Below are 20,797 nucleotides of genomic sequence, written 5' to 3' on the forward strand. Positions count from 1 at the left end.
TAGCACTTAAGGGTTTGGCTATAATCCTCTCACCTGAAACAGACCATTTTGAAGAATTATTATCTAAGGATCAGCCACATGTTTCTGAGAATCATAAAAATCATAATGAAATCTTTTAACAGGTTGACTAGTACATTCTCCTTCTTTAAACATGAATAACAATGTTTGAAGTATTTCTAGGATCATGTAAATTGTTAGCTAAAAAGCATCATATTCACTTTAAGAAAACAATAAACAAAAACAGTGGCTATTTCAGAAGAGGCGTACGTACGGTAATGAAGTAAATACAGTCACCTGTCACTTAACATCCAGGATATACATACGCTTTGTGAGATAGGACATTATGCGATTTGGACGTTGTGTGAACACCCCATTATGGATGAAGGTCCTCTCAGACATTCGCTTCCAGAATAAGGAGTTTTCGTCCACATTAAAAATTGGCTGGGCAAAATAGCCTCCTTCTACAATTAGTTTATCTAAGGTTTCAACAAATTCTTCTGCTGCCTTCCCATCAGCACTTGCAGACTCACCCCTCACTTTCACATTATGCAGCAAAAAACGGTGTTTGAAGCGCTTAAACCACCCAGAGCTAGCCCTAAACTCGGTATCATACTCTGGTCCTGCCTTTTCTTTAAGCATCTCGAACAAGCTTCATGCCTTGGCAGCGATTGTCAACATGCTGAGAGGGATTCACTTCCGTGTTTTGTCCTCAGTTCACATCATCAGCCATTTCTCCATATCTGATATAGGTCCCTTTCGAATTTTTGTTAGCCTTATAGCTTTCAGTGGAGCCGATCCTTTCACAGCTGGGAGAATTTTCTCTTTGTTTTTGAGGATCGCCGTGATGGTTGAGTGTAACATACCTAAATCTGCTACATCTCGTTCTCCAGTCAGGATTTCTGAGCTCTGTTATAACTTTATGGAACCACAGCCATATATGTAGTCGGTCGTTGCCGAATGGACGTTATACTGCACGTGGCTGTATAGAAATAGTAGGATCCACTTCTGTTTTGGATGAGAAAATGATCAGTATGTTAGACCCTCACTCCAGAAACAAGCTATTTGATTGCAGTGATGAAATCTTGGCCATGAGGCTGACATGTCATGATAGCTACTTTTTGAGGAAATAAACATTTGTTCCATAATATGGTAAAACTTAATTCTCATTAAATTAACCTGTTGTTGTCGAGTCGATTCCGACTCATAGTGACCTTATAGGACAAAGCAGAACTGCCCCATAGGGTTCCCAAGGCTGTAATCTTTACGGAAGCAGACTGCCACATCTCTCTCCCTCAGGGCAGCTGCTGGGCTCCAACCACCAACCTTCGGTTAGCAGCCGAGTGCTTAACCATGGTGCCACCAGATCGCCCTTTTCATTAAATTAATCACCACTAAATATACACAGGAAACCCTGCTGGCATACTGGGTAAGTACTACAGCTGCTAACCGAAAGATCGCCAGTTCAAATCCACCAGGCTCTCCTTGGAAACTCTATGGGGCAGTTCTGCTCTGTCCTGTAGGGTCACTGTGAGTTGGAATTGACTCCACGGCAGTGGGTTTGGTTTTTTTTAAAATATACACAAATGATGTGTTGAATTTTCAAAGTGGATTTTAAAAAATTTACCAATTAAATAAAGGGTAACTGACCAATCTAGAAGTTCCTGGTACAGTTAAGGAGTCCCTGGGTGGTGCCGATGGTTAATGCACTCGCCTGCTAACTGAAAGGTTGAAGGTTTGAGTCCGCCTAGAAGCCCTCAGAAGAAAGGGCTGGTGATCTACTTCCGAAAAATCAGCCGTGAAAACCCTGTAAGCACAGTTGCGCTCTGACACACATGGGGTTGCCATGAGTTGGGGCCGACTCAGTGACAGCTGATTTAGTGTGGTAGCAACAATCCACAGGGCAGGGTGTCTGATTTGGGCACCTTCAGGAGCTAACAAGTCACTTCACCTCTGTGGCCTCGGCATCTTCATCCCTAACCAAGCAGCCATAATACCTCTGGAGCCCTGGTGGCTCAGTGGTTAAGAGCTCTGCTGCTAACCAGAAGGTTGGCAGTTCAAATCCACCAGCTGCTCCTTGGAAACCCTGTGGGGCAGTTCTACTCTGTCCTATAGGGTCGCTATGAGTCAGAATCCACTCGACAGCAACAAGTTTTATAGTAACTCTGCTGCCCGTGTCACTTATGGGGAGCAGCTGAGAAAGTGGACATGAGTCTGCTTAGACACGCCTGTTGGGTGTCATCGCCCAGGCCATTCAAGAGACGCCACTTTACTTGACGCAGCTCTGCCGTGAGCTGGCAGCTCATGAGCATGGCCAAGCCCTGGCTTGGGGGCACCTGTGAGGCGTGACCAGGGCGAGGCCCAGGGGCTCCAGCCTCCAGCAGCAATCTCAAGGGGTGGGTGTAAGCCCACCTGGGGCCGTGGCTTCGGTACTGTAGCATAGCTCCTCAGACACCAGGGCGTTCTTCGGGCCCAGCTGATTTTTGCGGCATTTTAATGTTGTTCATTGCTGCCAAGTTGGCACTGTCTCGTGGCAACCCTGTGTACAGCAGAACAAAACGCTGCCCAGCCCTGTGCCATCTTCATGATCGTTGGTATGCTTGAGTCCCGTGTTGCGGCCACTGTGTATTTTGAGCACCGTATCAGGCAACATTCCATTGTGATCCCTGGAGTTTTTATGGCTGTTGTTTGGAGGTAAATCCACAGGCCTTTCTTCCTGTCTGTCTTAGTCTGCAGGCTCCACTGAAACCTGTCCACCATGGGTGACCCTGTTGGTATTTGAAATACCAGTGGCATAATTTCTAGCATCACAGCAACACGCAAGCCACCCCAGTACAACAGACTGACAGAGGGGTGGTGGCATCATCTGAGTAGTACATCGAACTCAGCTGTTCTCCTCCAATGCCGAGCACTGAATTTGTATAAGATCATGAAGATGTGGATTTTTTTCCTCTGAGAGATTAAGTTTTGCCAGCACCAGAATAAATTGATCTAATTTAGTTCCCCAGAAAACTATTAAATCATCCTTCACGTCATTTTCTATTCGGAATATTTCCCTTTTCTCCCCCCTTAAGCCTTTGGAGCCCTTGCCGGGGGGAGGGTAATTATGAGTGTAGGGTTTGCTCATGAAAGTAACCCCCAGATCGTTGGTGGAGTTCTCTGAGTCCATCTGTACCGAGCTCCAGGGGTGTGAGCTGCCAGCTCGGCTTTTGTTTGCGCGCTGAGTGCCGAGGGACAAAGCTTTCTAAAGCCGGAGCATCTCTGAGCATCTCTGATCTTCTGGTGACACCCGGGTGACCCCCAGCCCCTGGTATTGTTGGAATTCCATCTGAAATGGATGATGGAAAAATGTGAGCCCGTAGGAGAACTTGTTTGAGGTTTTGTTATGCTAAGTTTCAAAATCTTAGGAGTCCCACCAGGGAGGAGAACCTCGTGGTTTTAAGCTATTGCTTGTTTATTATTGCATCGCTAATGATGGTGGCTGCCTCTCTGTCAGAGGTCCCAACCACGCAACCAGAGCTCGCAGTTGCCTTGATTTGTAACAAGGTGACTTTGTCCCGTGGGTTTGGTCCAGTTTGCTGGTTGCAATGCCACGTTGATCTATGTTAGTTTAGATTCCAAGAAAGCAAGGCATGCTGCGTTAGGCCACGCGTTTTCTTTAAATACTACGGACTCGCAAAGAAATTGTCTTCCAAAGGTTCGTTTGTAAGTTGTTTCAAACTTTGAAATGTTTTCCCAGAGCAGCCATGTTTAAATGGTGGTCAGATTCCACGCTGGCTCATATCCGTTATATCAGTGAAATTTGGTATAATCTGAGTAAATAGCAAACACAGCACTGGTAGTGAGTTAGGACGTAAACTCAGGTCGCGTACAAATGCGTATTCAATTTTTTCTTACGCTGTGGTCCTTGAGGGGTGGCAGAATTAGATGGAGGCCAGTGACAACTCCAAAGAGGACTTTTCAGGCACTCTGGTTCTTCATAGTGTCGAGTGATATTTTCAGAACTTGTAACCTCCCTACCGCCTCAGTCCAGGTGAATTAACTAACGTTCCTCTTACGCTTTCTCAGTCGTCATTAGGACCATGGAAGTGCCTAAGTGGACAGCGAGGAGGAGAGAAAGGAAGTGTCTTCCATTTTCCCTATTTTAAGTGAACAGGGGTTAGAAGACTGGACCAAGGGAGGAAGACAGTTAAAGGATGTTGATGTTGTAGCTCAAGTTGAAATTAACTGAGCCAAGCAGACATGGAACCCCCAGAAGAGGGAAGAGAAAAGTGTGGGGTTCATGTGTCAGACCCAAAAGGCTTTCTTAACCCAGGACAGCTTGGAAATGAGGTGAAAGCTTTGCAGGGAATCAGCAAATTCTCATCAGCCACGGAAGAAAGACCGGACTCAGCACCCCTTCAAAAACGTGTTCATTTCAAACTCCAAATGGTTTTTTTTTGTATTTTGTTTGTTGAACTAATGAAGTATCTTTTGGCATTTCCCAGCATCACAAGCTGTCTTCACACCCACACACACTCACTCACTCACACACACACACACACACACACACTCACACACTCACACACTCACACACTCACGGAAGAAATAACCAATCAAAACATCTTCACAATTTCCTTTTTAAGGTGGCAAAGATAAGAAGGTTTTAAAAGTTCAAAAACTTACTTATGCACTTAATTTTTTTTAATTACACAGAGGTTCATATTTGCCCCCTTTTTCCTCGCAGGGCATGCTCCTGAAGCGAAGTGGCAAATCCCTGAACAAAGAGTGGAAGAAGAAGTACGTCACCCTGTGTGATGATGGCGTACTGACCTACCACCCGAGTTTGCATGTGAGTACAGAGCGCTTTAGGAGCGACTAGCAGCCGCAGACTTCGGCGTAAACACTGGGGGGCAGGGGGGTGGCTGACAGCAGTCCAGCCTCTTGTCTCTGAAGTTGAAGTCGTATTTGGTCTCCTGCTCAGTCATGAGATAAATAATAGTGTCCCTTGCTTTCCATCAGACCATATGTCTTTCTCTCTCTTCCCCTCCCCAGCAGTCGAGCATTGGCTCTCAAATTCAACAAAGAATTACAGTGAAAGGCACAGGAGAAGGATATTTTTAAACGTGCATAAAAAGACAGGAGCGCATAGTACGTGAGGAAGGTAGAAGAGTGTGTACATCTGAAAATCTAGAATCAAAGACGCAGTTCCTCTTGAACCTGGGATTCAGCCCTGAGCAGCCCAAAACAAAAACAGGAAATTAAATGCAATTCGCGATTCAGGCTTCATTGTCAAATAAGAATACGTACTGGTTCATAAGGCGAGAGAAACTTCTATTTTGATAATGTTAGTTATGTTAGCGATTTATATGAGATAGATTCAAAAACAGAATTAATTTTATTCCTGGTGGAAAAATGCAGACATGCCTCCTACAATTAATTCTTTTAGCAAGCCTTGATAAAAATCTGAAGGTACGGTGTTATTTTTAGTTCCAAAGCAACCTATTCCTTGAATCTTGCTACATGTAAATCTGTCTTGATATAGAGAAATCTACAGGTTATATGGAGCCCTGTTGACGCAGGGGTTAAGAGCTCGGCTGATAACCAAAAGGTTGGCAGTTCAAATCCACCAGCCTCTCCTTGGAAACTCTATGGAGCAGCTCTACTCTGTCCTATAGGGTCGCTGTGAGTCAGAATCGACTCGATGGCAGTGGGTTTTTTGGGTTTAATCAGAGATATAACCCCAGTCCCCAGAGGCCCACCTGAGACCAGGCTCATACTTCTTCCAGGATGGCCTCATCTAGGTCTTTTGAGTTGTGCCCCAGCCCTTCCCCCTGCCCCCGCTCAGCTCCTGTCCGTCAGAACACCAGAGCAAGGCCATTTCTTCTGGTTTCCCTCCCCAGAGCTGCTCCACCAGCAGTGGAGCCTGTCCCTCCCTGGTGTACTCTTCCTAAGCACCTGCCCAAGAGTAAAGGTCTGATTGCTGGCCCAGCTGCTTTGTGTTACTTTGAGAAGTATAATCAAAATATTTTTCTTGCTAGTACTCACTGGCCAGTGGAAACTGAGCTCTGCTTGCTTAGACATTTCAAGTCAACATGGACCCACATGCTGGGCCCAGGTTCTGTCAGTGGGACACTCGCTTCTTTTTGCCAAGGCAAAGAGATGGTAACACTAGTATGCACAGGAAAATCCCTGTACGAGGACTAATGCCTGCTTACTTTTCATCCCAACCTCTTGGTGGGGGTTGTTAGGTGCCATCAAGTCGGTTCCAACCCATAGTGACCTGTGTACAACAGAACAAAATACTGCCTGGTTCTGCACTGTCCTCACAGTCTTTGTTATGCTTGAGCCCATTGTTGCAGCCACTGTGTCAATCCATCTCCTTGAGGGTCTTCCTCTGTTTTGCTGACCCTCTAATTCAGTTACCAAGCATGAAGTCCTTCTCCAGGGACTGGTCCCTCCTGATAACATGTCCAAAATACGTGAGACAAAGTCTTGCAATCCTTGCTTCCAAGGAGCATTCTGGCTGTACTTCTTCCAAGACAGATTTGTTTGTTCTTCTGGCAGTCCACGGTATATTCAATATTCTTTAGCGACACAATAATTCAGAGGCATCAGTTCTTCTTCAGTCTTCCTTATTCATTGTCCAGCTTTCATGTGTATATGAGGCGATTGAAAATACCATGGCTTGGGTCAGGCGCACCTTAGTCTTAAGGGTGACATCTTTGCTTTTTAACACTTTAAAGAGGTCTTTTGCAGCATACTTGCCCAATGTAATGCGTCCTTTGATTTCTTGACTGCTGCTTCCATGGGCGTTGATTGTGGATCCAAGTAAAATGAAACCCTTGACAACTTCAATCTTTTCTCTGTTTATCGTAATGTTGCTTATTGGTCCAGTTGTGAGGATTTTTATTTTCTTTATGCTGAGGTGTAATCCGTACTGAAGGCTGCGGTCTTTGATCTTCATCAGTAAGTGCTTCTTCACTTTCAGCAAGCAAGGTTGTGTCATCTGCATATCTTGGTTAGGTAGTCATAATCAGTGCTTCAAAAAATATCCTAACCAGCTCCTTCTAGTGAACTCCCTCGGTATTTGCCAATCCCACTTTTTCCCCATAAGCAGACATGAGTATTATTGGGGTACAGAAAAGAGGTTCATTGGGGTGTGTTACATAATTGCATGGCAAGCAAGTGCCAAAGCCATTTTCTGTGCAATCCAGATAATGCAAGTCTCCTGGGAACTGGCCTTGTAGAAGCTGGTTCATGGCTCCCTAAGGGATGGATTGTAATTAGCAGGGCATGGAGGGACAACATGGCTTCATTGGCTTTATTTCTCACAGTCAACTTTTGGATAAATTTTGGAGGGGCGGGCAGTGAGTTCTGGAATGTTCTCTGATGGTACCTGGAGTGGATCTACTCTGTTCTAAGTTATTGAGGAGCTTCAGATCCTTAACAGCTAATTACATTTGGCATTCTGCTGCTGCAAGCTGAGAAGGGTTATTGAAGTGGGGAGACTGTGGGTAGAATTCACTTTCCTTGATAAGAAATTTGGGGTCATTTCCCATCGAGCTGGGCCCTGACTCCACCCTAGCCGCCACTAACCTGGTTATCATGTAAACTCCGAGAGCTGGGGGTCTGGCACACAGGGAAGATTGGAGCACGAGTAAACCAACGGATCAAATTTCCGTGGAAACAGACCAGCATCGTGTTGGCCTTACAATCCATTCATTTTGACTCCTTCACCAGCAGCTCAAAGGGATCTCAGATTATTTGTCTGTTCTCAGGATCGAACCCAAGAAGTGGAATTATGGGGTCTTCACCCATGTCTTCTCCCTTTGTGGCACAGGGGTGCTTGGGGGTATTGGCCAAGGTCAGATTATCGCCTTTGGTGGAGAATAGCAAGGTCTGTAGGGCTCCATTCCCTCCCCGGGCACAGTGTTAGTGAAATTAAAGTTCTAGGTAAGGTCCTGTAAAAACGACATAGGGGCTGTGTCTGACGTCCTATAACTTCACAAGGGTGATGGAGAACCCATATCATGATTCCCATGAGGTGGCAGTCAGACACACCTTCTCTCTCCGCTATCTTTAGCAATTCTGACACCTGCCGCCCCTCACACAGCACTCTCTACTTGTCTGCTGGGTTCGATAATTCATTGCAGTGGCCACACAGAACTCACAGACCATACTCACACAATTATGGGGTTTATTAGGGAAGTAACAGGTTACAACTCAGGCTCAGGAGCACTCAGGATACAGTTCTTCCATCCGTACAGCCTCTCCCCACCTATGCTCACAAGCACGCCTCTCCCTGGCCCTTGGCTTCTGCCCGAAGGCACGCAGCCTTCTCTCTCTGCGGGCCGGGAAGCCCAGCCTTCTCTCTCCGCTGGCCGGGAAACCCAGCCGCTGTCTCCTGCTGCCCGGCCTCTGCTGTCAGGTCTCTCCTGCCACCGCTTCTCACCATCTTCAGGCTACAGCTTGCTCTCTGTCTTCTGGGTCCAGGAGCTTCTCAGCACAGGGATTCCAGGTCCAAAGGATGTGCTGGCTCCTGGCTGTTCTTCCTTGGTGGTGCGGGGAATCTCCTCTCTGCTCTAGAATTGGCTCTCTTTTAAGGCAAAACTGACCCTTTGGTGGGCCACAATTACCCTATCACACAGTCCCGCCCAGTCACCTGGGTGGGAGTTACAAGACCACAGCTAGAAAGGCCACACAAGAGTAATCAATCACACTGCAGGTCCCTAGGCCATATCCCTGAACAGACAGGAAACCAGGGCTGAGAGTTGATCGCGGCAGACACAGTTTGCTGCCTGCCCATGGGACAGAGCTGCCCGTCAAGCCACTTGCAGTACTGCCTTCTCAGCTCCGGAACCAGTCCCCATTGCCATTGATTCGATTCCGACTCCTAGCGACCCTGTAGCACGGACTAGAACTGCCCTGTAGGGTTTCCAAGGAGCGGCTGGTGGATTCGAACTCCTGGCCTTTTGGTTAGCAGACAGTGTCTTAACCACAAGGCTTCAGCCATGTCTGTTCTGTAAGACGCTGGCTTGGAAAAGCAGCTCCGACAGCAGTGGGCTGCAGCTTTGACTTCCTTTGTGCGCTGTGGACGCCGTGAGCTGGCCATTTCCTAACTTTCCAAAAACGCTTAATGACTGAACTGGATGCCCTTTTAAAGGATCTCCCAGAGGAGATCAGTTCTTTTCCTTAGGTAAACATATACGGTGTCCTCATTACACAGATGCCCGTGGAAGTGTTTGTGTAAAAGGTCATCACTTGACATGAAGCACATGCTCCAATCCCAAACAGATGTTTCCCTCGGATTGGTGTGGTAGAAAACAAACCCGGCCTCTGGACAAAACAACCAGTGGGTGTGTGGCCCAGCTGTGCACTGAGCGGGGGTCCTAAAGGATTGACATTCTCTTTCAAGCAAACTGCCACTCACGAAATTGGGGACACCTGGCATCTCAGGCACTCGGGTATATGAGACTGAGTTGGTGGGAGGTTGACCAGTTCACCAAGTATGCTTGGAATGAGTCAGCTGACTTGGAAGCTACTGGATGCTGGTCTCCATACATAGCCTGCCTGCCTTACTCAGAACTCAGAAAATTAGCAAAGGACCTCAGTGGGGTGGTGGCCCCAGAATGTCACTTCCCACCCGGTCCCCCTTGCTCCAGACTTCCCTTCCTTCTTTCCCATCCTCTCCCTGATTGCATCTTCTCCTGGGCTCTCTGACTCTACCCAGCAGTGTGGCATCATTTCTAGGAGTGTCTTCCTGTTTTTTATCCTGAGCCCCAAGCTTAGTTCCTGAAAGGGTTATTGAGGAGACCAGCAGTCCTTGGATTCCTTCAGCATGGAGCTCAGCCTCACCACGGCTCTTTAATTGGGTCCCTGCGTAGTGCAAACAGTTAAGCACTCGACTGCTAGCCTAAAGGTTGGCCTGGTGATCTCCTTCAGAAAGGTCACAGCCTTGAAAAGCCTGTGAAGCCGTTCTACTTTGCACACACGGGGTTGCCATGAGTCAGAGTCGACTCCGTGGCAACTAACAGCAGTACGACGATGGGCAGCCTTTGGGTTTCCCTTTACCATCCCTGTATGACAGAGGGTAGGTGTGGAAGGAAGCCTTTTTACAAAACTTGGGTGTGTTTCCTGCTGCTGTTCTGAGCAATTCCTAGAATCCTTAACTGGTTTCCACAGGAGAGGACCTCTGCTGTAAGCAGCAGATGGGATTGCGTATGCGTGACCAGGTCATAGGAGGTGATAATTTCTCTGGATATCAGGGAAGAAAAAATGGGACCTAAGAGTTAGCAATAAGTCTGGTCCCCTGTGGGTTCCTGTCATGGATTGAATTACATCCTCCAAAAAAATGTGTGTATCAATTTGGCTGGGCCAAGATTCCCAGTATTGTGTGGTTGTCCTCCATTTTGTGAATACAACTTTATGTTAAAGAAGATGAGGGTTAAAGTCACACCCTGATCCACTGTAAAGGGAATTTCCCTGGGGTGCGGCCTGCACCACCTTTTATCTTAGAAGAGATCAAAGGAGAGGGAAGCAAGCAGAGAGTGGGGACCTCATACGACCAAGAAAGCAGTACCAGGAGCAGAGCACGTCCTTTGGACCCGAGATTCCTGCGCAGAGAAGCTCCTAGTCCAGGGGAAGATTGATGACAATGAGGACCTTTCTCGAGAGCCGATAGAAAGCCTTCCCCTGGAGCTGACACCTTAAATTTGGACTTCTAGCCTACTAGACTGTGAGAAAATAAATTTCTCTTTGTTAAAGCCATCTACTTGTATTCTGTTATAGCAGCACTAGATGACTAAGACAGTTCCATAAAGTCTTAACCCCACCCTTCACCCACTGCCTTATCTCCTACCCTGCCTCGGCTCTCCCCGAAAAGCTTAGGAGCTGATAGCAGTGGCTGCTTCCAGCTTTGGGGTCCCTGTATCTTCTGCAGCGCAGTATGAGGATGGGAGGAAGAAGTGATGGTGGATTTCAGTCCTGGGTCGCAGAGCCTCTTCCCCACTCAGGTCTTCTGAGCATCAGAGGTTCCCAAACTGCATGCCTACCAGAGTCACGGGGGCTGAATGGCTCAGCTTTCAGGGGTGCTGTTAGTGGCCAGGAACCCTCGTGACGTAGTGGTTAAGAGCTTGGCTGCTAACCAAAAGGTCAGCAGTTCAAATCCACCAGCCTCTCCTTAGAAACCCTGTGAGGCAGTTCTCCGTTCTGTAGGGTCACTATGAGTCGGAGTAGAGTTGACCACAGCAGGTCTGTTTGTTTTTCTGGTTAATGGGCAGGGTGAGGAGCGTGAAAGACTGGCAATGCCCACAACACTCTCTGCGAACAGAGAATGTGTTCAGCAGCTGGGTTTGTGATGAACTTGAGCTGTACCTGCTTCTCAGGAGCTGGGACACGTCTGTGGAGTTTCCATGTCATGCATACGTACCATGCCGCACACCCCTCGGCCACGTTCTGTCCTGGGCAGTTCTTTTTAGGGTGGACATTGAGAAGCTGGCCGGGAGATTTCTGTCCTGGCAATCTGGAGAAGAATTCTTTTACTGGGAAGTTTGGTGAGATTGTCTTTTAAGGTTAGTTTACACTTTTAAGTGTGTGACTCTGAAAATTTCATCAAAATCTCTCGACATGAAATAAGTCGGTCACAAAAAGACAAATACTGTATGATCCCACTTACGTGAAATATCTAGAATAGGCAAGTGCATTGAGACCAGAGTTAATTGGTAGTTTCCAGGAGTGGGCTAGGAGCCCTGGGGGCACGGTGGTTAAGCATTTGGCTACTAACCAGAAGGTCAGCGGTTCAAACTCACCAGCGGCTTCTCAGGAGAAAGATGTGGCAGTCTGCTTCCGTAAAGATTACAGCCTTGGAAACCCTGTCAGGCAGTTCTGCTCTGTCCTGTAGGGTCGCTATGGATTGGAGTCGACTTGGCGACAGCTGGTCGACCAGGAGGTTGAGTGAGAGGAGACTTAATGCTTACAGGACACTGAGCTTCTGTTACCGGTGATGGGAACAGATGAGGTGATGGTTAACCAACAGGAGAAGGAGTCCCTGGGTGGAACAAATTGTTAAGCGCTCAACTGCTAGCCGAAAGGTTGGCGGTTTGAACCCTCCCGGAGGCACCTCAGAAGACAGGCCTGGTGATCTCCTTCTGAAAGGTCACAACCTTGAAAATCCTATTGGAGCAGTTCTACTCTGCACATGTGGGGACACCAAGAGTCAGAATCAACTCCACGGCAACTCACAACACGACAATGGACAACCTAGGTGAGGTCTCTCCAACAAAAAGAAGGTGATAATAGTAACTACAGTGAGTGGTCTTCTGAGAATCGAGAGTTCATTTAAGATACTCTGAAGAGTGCCTGGCCAACAGTAAACACAAGATCCACATTGTTAATGGAAGAAAACTGTACGTGTGATGGTGGTGGAAATGTTCTGTTATATACGTATTTACCACAGTCAAAAACAACAGCAACTCTTAGCAAACTGAAGCTGATATTTGAGGTTCTGAGGAAAAAACAGTCCCAAGATTAAAATTACTGGGTGGGATCAGTTAGGTGGTGGCGTTATTAGGGGCCATCGAGTCAATTCTGACTCCTAGCGATCCCATGTGACAGAGTAGAACTGCCCTATAGGGTTTCCTAGGCTGTAATCTTTACAAGAGCGGATGGCCAGGTCTTTTCTCCCGCAGAGTCTCTGGGTGGGTTTGAACCACAGTTAGGTCGTAGGGCCCAGAAAAACCCAGTTCTGTAGATTCATCTTTCTTTCCTAAGATGCTGTTATTAAATTAAACAAAACATTTAACCCGGTTTAGATAACAGGTGGAACGCTCAACTAAAGTGACAATACTGCTCTGGTTTTGTAGACACTCCAGGTAGGGGTGTCCAGCGGTCCTGGTCTGTCCAGGACCGAGAGGGTTCCCGCACGTGGGACGTTAGTGCTGAAAATAACTGAGTTCAGGAGAGCAGGAGGAGTCGATCAGCCTAGCCCAGGACCGACCACCGTAACTGCTTCTGTATCTCCACTTGGCGTTCTGCAAACGCAACGGAAGTCCTTTAAATGAGACTGACGTGATGAAGCACAAGGGTACCGTCTTGTTCTACAGCTCAGTGGGTGACATTTCTCTTTCTCTGAGAAATTGGACATGTGCACAACCTTCAAAAGCCCTAATTGGGTGACTTTCTGGAGGGAGAGGCCCGAGCCCCGCAGAGTGTGGTGACACTTTGGTGGCTCACAGTTGAGGTGGGCTGAGGACGGCCTGTTCTGAGACTGTAGATTCCCTTTCTGTGGATGTAAATACAAGCCTTAGGGACCACCTTGATAGAAAACAGGGCGGATAATGAGAAAGCACTGTGACCTCGGGGCGTCACAGTTCAGAGTAGCCACCTATTCATCTTCAGCCGTCGAGGGCTCAGCCGAGATTCCAGCTAGAACGACACGGGGGAAGGGAGGTCCCAAATGGACCTGGAAGCGTGAGCTAGGTGGCCACATGGCTGCACTGAGGACGTTACCTTGCCGTTTCGAGGACGCCGCTTCGAGCTCAGGCCAAGCTCCCTTCTGGGCTTCCTCGGAAGGTCCGTTTGTCAGCCGCAGACAGACCTCCCCACCCACACTGGACAGACACCATGATCGTGTACTTGAATGAATGGCTCATGCTGTCCCGACTCCACCTGTCCTTGTTTCCCGTTCTGCGTGTTGCTCAAGTTGAAGGCATTTCTCCCTCGTGTGCAAAACTGGAATCTTCCTTCTTAAAGGACATGTAAGAGTTGTTGTTAGGTGCTGTCGAGTCAGCTGTGATTCGTGGTGACTCCGTGTGCCACAGAACAAAACGTTGCCCTGTCCTGCGCCATCTTCGCGATCACTGGTATATACTCAAGTCCCTTGTTGCGGCCACTGTGCGTTTTGTGTGCTTCCCACCCTGGCAGACTCATCTTCCAGCACTATCTCGGGCAATATTCTGTTGTGATCCATAGAGTTTTTCATTGGCTGATTTTTAGAAGTAGATTGCCAGGCCTTTCTTCCTAGTCTCTCTTAGCCTGGCTGCTCCGCTGAAACCTATCTACCATGTATGACCCTGCTAGTATTGGAAATACCAGTGGCATAGCTTCCAGCATCATAGCAACATGCAGACCATCACAGTACGACACACTGACAGACAGGTGTTGGGCTTATTTATTAGACCCTTCCATTTCTGATCAAGTGGCTTGGAGTCTCCTGCCACACACAAAGCCTTTGAATTCCATGTCTCCCCAGGCCAGTAGGCAAACTCGAGCAATCTAAATTGTCATCAGAATACAGGTGTCAGTAAGTTTCCATTTTCAAAATCTGACAGAAAACCCACTTCTGTACTGATGCAAAAATAGCAGCAAGGTCTGGGATGATTCCCAAGTAGGTGTTCTGCTCAAAAGAAGCAATCCAGGGCTAAAGGAAGATACCTGTATGTTGTGAGAACAGCTGCTCTTGACCGTATCTACTGCTAGTGATTGTCATTTCAAGTACGCGACTTCAAATCCAAGTCAGACGTAAAGTAAGGAGATTTTATTGGAGGATTGAGGACGCAGTAAGAATCCGATCCGTTCCTTTGGAACTACACACATCTGCTAAGAAAGGCCTCGGATTGGGTGAGGTTGTGAACGTTTGGCTACACTCTTCATTGGTTCCCCACAACTCACAGAAGCCGGACTCCTTCCGGTCTAGATGACTAAACTGATAAATCCAAAGCCCCGAATTCCAGATGTGACACCTCTGGATCCTGGAATGACTGGTAATGTTTAGAGATGGGCCTCTCCTTCTTGCTGAGAAGAGCATTGTCAGACCTAGCTTGTCCTCACACACTGCTGCAGTAAGAAAACCCTGTGGGGCAGTTCTCCTCTGTCACACGGGGTCACTGAATCGGAATCGACTCCATGGCACACAGCAGCGGTGATGAGCGTGGTTCTTAAAGCAAAGCATCTCTTGGCTGAGCTTCTCTCTAGCTCATTAGAAACCTTTCTCTATATGTAGGACAAGTCTTCAAGGGCACAGTAACCAGTGTGTTACCCGGAGGGAGAACAGGAGCAGACATGGAGTCCCTGGGTGGTGTGAACAGTTAACACACTGGGCTGCTAACCAAAAGGTTACAGGTTAAAATCCACCCAGAAGCACCTTAGAAGAAAGGCCTGGTGATCTACTTCAAAATATTGGCCATTGAAAACCCTATGGAGTGTATTTCTACTCTGACACACATAAGGGCATGTCATGGATTGAATTTTGTCCCCCCAGAATATGAATCAACTTGGTTAGACGCTGATTCCCAGAATTGTGTGGTTGTCCTCCGTTTTGTAATGTATGTAATTTTCCTATTGTTGTAAATCCTAATCTCTGCCTGTGGTTAATGAGGCAAGATTAGACTATGTTAAGGAGGATTAGGGTGGGGTGCAACACCAATACTCATATCCCTGATCCAATGTAAAGGAAATTTCCCTGGGATGTGGCCTGCGTCACCTTTTATCTTACAAGAGATAAAAGGAAAGGGAAGTGAGCAGAGAGTTGGGGACCTTATACCACCAAGAAAGCAGCACTGGGAGCAGAGTGCATCCTTTGGACCCAGGGTCCCTGCACCTGAGAAGATCCTGATCCAGGGGGAGATTGATGACAAGGACCTTCCCCAGAGTCGACAGAGAGAGAAAACTGATACCCTGAATTTGGACTTCTAGCCTACTAGACTGTGAGAGAATAAACTTGAGTTTGTTGAAGCCATCCACTTGTGGTATTTCTGTTATAGCAGCCCTAGATAACTAAGGGTGCCACGAGTTGGAGTCCACTCAATACAACTGGGTTTTCTAAGGAGTAGAGATAATTTTGGGTCACTGTGTATTACCTGCAGCTCTGGTGGCCCAGTGGTTAAGAGCTTGGCTGCTAAACAAAAGGTAAGCAGTTCAAATCCATCAGCTGCCCCTTCAAAACCCTGTGGGGCAGTTCTACTCTGTCCTGTAGGGTTGCTATGAGTTGGAATTGACTTGATGGCAGTGGGATGTAGTACCTGGAGCCTTGGTGGCATGGTGGTTAAGAGCAGCCAGGGTCACCCATGGTAGACAGGTGTCAGCAGAGCTTCCGGACTAAGACTAGGGAAGAAGTACCCGGCGGTCTACTTCTGAAAAAATTGGCCAGTGAAAACCTTATGAATAGCAGTAGAACATTGTCTGATACAGTGCTGGAAAATGAGCCTCTCAGGTTGGAGGGCACTCAAAATACCACTGGGAAGAGCTGCCTCCTCAAAGTAGAGTTGACCTTAATGATGGGGATGGAGTCAAGCTTTCAGGACCTTCATTTGCTGAGGTGGCACAACTCAAAATGAGAGAAAACGGCTGTAAACATCCATTAGTAAGTGGAACATGGAATGTACCAAGTATGAATCTAGGAAAATTGGAAGTTGTCAAAAGTGAAATGGAACACTTGAAGATTGATATCCTAGGAATTAGTGGGCTGAAATGGACTGGTATTGGCCATTTTGAATCAGACAATCATATGGTCTACTATGCCAGGAATGACAACTTGAAGAGGAACAACAACACATGCATTGCCAGAAAGATCATTTCAAGATCTGTCCTGAAGTCCAGTACCGTCAGTGATATGAGACAAGGGTGACCAGTTAATGCATCTGACCAGTTAATACAACTATTACTCAAATTTACTCACCAGTCACTAATGCAAATGTAAAGAAAGTGAAGATTTTTACCAACTTCTGCAGTCTGAAGTTGATCAAACATACAATCAAGATGCATTGATAGTTGCTAGTGATTGGAATACGAAAATCGAAAAGAAACAAACAAACAAAAAAAAGGATCTGTAGTTGGAAAATATGACCTTGGTGATAGAAACAATGCCAGAGGTCCCATGATAGAATTTTGCAAGACCAATCAATGACTTCTTCATTGCAAATACCTGTTTTCAACAACATAAATGGTGACTTCACATGTGGACCTCACCCGATGGAATACACGGAATTCAGATTGACTACATCTGTGGAAAGAGACAATGGAGACGCTCAATATCATCAGTCAGAACAAGGCCAGGGGCCAGCTGTGGAACAGATCATCAACTGCTCATATGCTAGATGAAGCTGGATAAAATTAAAACAAGTCAACAAGAGCCAAAGTACAACCTTGAGTATCTCCCACCTGAATTTGAGACCATCTGAAGGATAGGTTTGATGCACTGAACACTAATGACTGAAGACTAGACGAGTTGTGGGATGACATCAAGGACATCATACATGAAGAAAGCAAGCGGTCATTAAGAAGACAGGAAAGAAAGAAAACCAAAGTAGATGTCAGAAGAGACTTTGAAAGTTGCTCTTGAACGTAGAGTAGCTAAAGCGAATGGAAGAAATGATGAAATAAAGAATTGAACAGAAGATTTCAAAGAGCGACTCAAGAAAACAAAGTATTATAATGAGATGTGCAAAGACCTGGAGTTAGAAAAGCAAAAGGGAAGAACAGGCTGAGCATTTCTCAAGCTAAAAGAATTGAAGAAAAAATACAAGCCTCGAGTTGCAGTATTGAAGGATTCTATGGTGAAAATACTAAACGACACAGGAAAGCATCAAAAAAAGGTGGAAGGAATACACAGTCACTGTACCAAAAAGGGAAACCCTGGTGGCTTAGTAGTTGAGAGCTACGACTGCTAACTAAAAGGTCGGCAGTTTGAATCCACCAGGCGCTCCTTGGAGATCCTACGGGGCAGTTCTACTCTGTCCTGTAGGCTCACTATAAGTCGGAATCTACTGGACAGCAATAGGTTTTTTGTACCAAAAAGAATTAATTAACGTTCTGCCATTTCAGGAGGTAGCATATGATCAAGAACCAATGGTACTGAAGAAAGAAGTCCGAGCTGCACTGAAGGTGTTGGTGAAAAACAAGGCTTGTGGAATTGATAGAATACCAATTGAGTATTTTAACAAACGATTGCAACACTAAAGTGCTCACTTGTCTTTACCAAGAAATTTGGAAGACACCTACCTGGCCACCCAACTGGAAGAGATCCATGTTTGTGCCCATCCCAAAGAAAGGTGATCCAACAGAATGCTGATATTATTGGACAGTATCATTAATATCACCGACAAGTAAAATTTTGCTGAACATAATTCAAAAATGGTTGCAGCAGTACATCGACAGGGAACTGCCAGAAATTCAAGCTGGATTCAGAAAAGCACAGGGAATGAGGGATATCATTGCTAATGTCAGATGGATCCTGTCTGAAAGCAGAGAATACCAGAAAGATGTTTACCTGTGTTTTATTAACTATGCAAAGGCATTCAATGTGTGGATCATAATTATGGTTAACATTTCAAAAGATGGGAATTCCAGAACACTTAATTGTGCTCATTCGGAACTTGTTCATAGACTGAGAGGCAGTTGTTCAAATAGAACAAGGGGATACTGCGTGGTTTAAAATCAGGAAAGGTGTGCATCAGGGTCATATCCTTTCACCGTATTTATTCAGTCTGTATGCTGAGCAAATAAGCTGAGAAGCTAGACTATATGAAGAAGGATGTGACATCAGGATTGGTGCAAGACTCATTAACCTGTGATATGCAGATGACACAACCTTGCTTGCTCAAAGTGAAGAGAATTTGAAGCACTTAATGATTAAGATCAAAGACTGCAGCCTTCAGTATGGATTACACCTGAACATAAAACAAAAATCCTTAATACTGGACCAATAAGCAACATCATGATAATCAGAGAAAAAATACAAGTTGTTAAGGATTTCATTTTACTTGGATCCACAATCAGCGCCTATGGAAGCAGCAGTCAAGAAATCAAACAACACATTGCATTGGGCAAATCTGCTGCAAAAGACCTTTTTTAAGTGTTAAAAAGTAGACATGTCAGCTTGACCAAGGAGTGCCTGACCCAAGCCACGGTATTTTCAGTTGCCTCATATGCATGTGAAAGATGGACAACAAATAAGGAAGACTGAAGAACTGATGCCTTTGAATGATGGTGTTGGCAAAGAATATTGAATATATCATAGACTGCCAGAAGAAGGAATGCATCTGTCTTGGAAGAAGTACAGCCAGAATGCTCCTTAGAAGCAAGGATGGTGAGACCTCATCTCACATACTTTGGACATGTTAACATGAAGGACCAGTCCCTGGAGAAGGACGTCATCCTTGGTAAAGTAGAAGCTCATTGAAAAAGAGGAAGACTGTCAAGGAGATGGATTGACACAGTGGGCTCAAACATAGCAACAATTGTGAGGATGGTACAGGACCTCGCAGTGTTTCTTTCTGTTGTACATAGGGTCACTGTGAGTCAGAACTGACTTGATGGCACCTAACAACCACAATTTCTGATTCTTTTAACTTTCGCCTTATAATTACCACACCTTTGTTTCCATCTCTTCCCCTAGCACGTTTCCACGGTGAGGAGGATTCTGACTCCTCTTAGGATGAAGGCCACACTTCTCTACCGTGACCCGCCAGGCCCTGCCTCCCCTTACCCAGCTCCCTCCACAGACTCACCTCCTGTCCCTTCCCCAGCACTCCTGGTTTTCTTCTTGGTTCTCATACTGGCCGTGTTCTCTGGCCCCAGGTGTTGAGAGAGGCAGTAGTCTCCTTAAGGAATGTTCTTTCCTGCCTCTCCTTCTGGCCAAACTCCTCCCCCTGCTCACCTTTTTGGTCTACTCTTAAATGCCACTTTTGTCGAAAGTTTCCTTGAGGACGTCAGGCGTGTTTGGGTGCCTCTGCTGTGTACCTTCACCTTACTCTGTTCAGTGTTTCTCCGTGTTCTCTTGGCAGGTCTCCTGGCCTGATTGTACCCCGAGACTGGGAGCTCCTGTGGCCAGAGACCTTGTCAGTTCTGTCCTCAACATATCCCTAGCAGTCCAGTTACCCAGATGGACCACAACACTGTCTTGTTGAATGAATGAATGAATGAATTAGGGCACAGTTAGTCCGTCTGCTTATTGTGGCTTGTTCTCAATTCTATAGGGCCAGAGTTCCTGAAACTGAAGAAAGTCAGTCTGCCATGTTGTGCCTTTAAGCCACAGAAATGTGTCACAGTCATGTTTAGACTCCTTTGTTGAGAATTGAAAAAAGGTTCTCTATGGTAGAGAAAAGGAGTCTTGGTGGTGCAATGGTTAAGCACTCCACTTAGAACAGAGTGGTCGATGGTTTGAACCCACCAGGGCTCCAAGGGAGAAAGACCTGGTGATCAGCTTCCATAAAGATGTGCAGCCTTGGAGACCCTATGGGACAGTTCCACTCTGTTGTATAGGGCCCCCAGAAAGCGGAGTCAGCTCGATGGCACCCAACAACACAGCAAGCATGGTGGAGAAGAACTTGAGTTGTTAATGCAGAACTTCCCAAGATGGGGTAACGGTCCAGAAAAAAAAACCAGTTGCCATCGAGTGGATTCCAAGTCATAGCAACCTCTTGTGTGCAGAGTAGAACTGGGCTCCAGAGGGTTTTCAAGGCTGTGACCTTTGGGGAAGCAGATCACCCAGGACTTTCTTCCTAGGTGCCTGTTGGTTGAGTTTGAAACACCAACCTTTGGGTTAGTAGTCAACTGCTTAACCGACTGGGCCACTCAAGGTCTCCTTGGGATAACTCTAGGGGATGGGTAAATTTTCTTTTTTCTTTTTTTTTTATTGTACTCCAGGTGAAAGCTTACAGAACAAATAGTTTCTCATGAAACAGTAGTACACATACTGTTTTATGACATTGGTTAACAACCCCACAACATGTCAACCCTCTCCCTTCTCTCCCTTTTTTTTTTTTTGCTGAAAATATACATAGCCAAAGATACACCATTTCAAAAATTTCTACATGCACAGTTC

At 46.3% G+C, this 20,797-nt stretch overlaps 1 protein-coding gene across 2 annotated transcripts in view; it reads left to right on the forward strand.

The window, feature by feature from the left end:
• AGAP1 (ArfGAP with GTPase domain, ankyrin repeat and PH domain 1) overlaps positions 1-20,797 on the forward strand; it is a 360,673-nt gene that overhangs the window by 85,139 nt on the left and 254,737 nt on the right. For both annotated transcript variants that reach the window (XM_004386488.3, XM_023740860.1), the window contains one exon: positions 4,724-4,828. In XM_004386488.3, coding sequence (XP_004386545.2) covers positions 4,727-4,828 — 102 coding nt within the window. In that variant the 5' untranslated portion in view covers positions 4,724-4,726. Of the gene's footprint in view, positions 1-4,723; positions 4,829-20,797 lie in introns of those variants that run through there.

The sequence above is a fragment of the Trichechus manatus genome, unplaced genomic scaffold (genome assembly GCF_000243295.1).
Source record: "Trichechus manatus latirostris isolate Lorelei unplaced genomic scaffold, TriManLat1.0 scaffold00165, whole genome shotgun sequence".
NCBI lineage: Eukaryota > Metazoa > Chordata > Mammalia > Sirenia > Trichechidae > Trichechus > Trichechus manatus.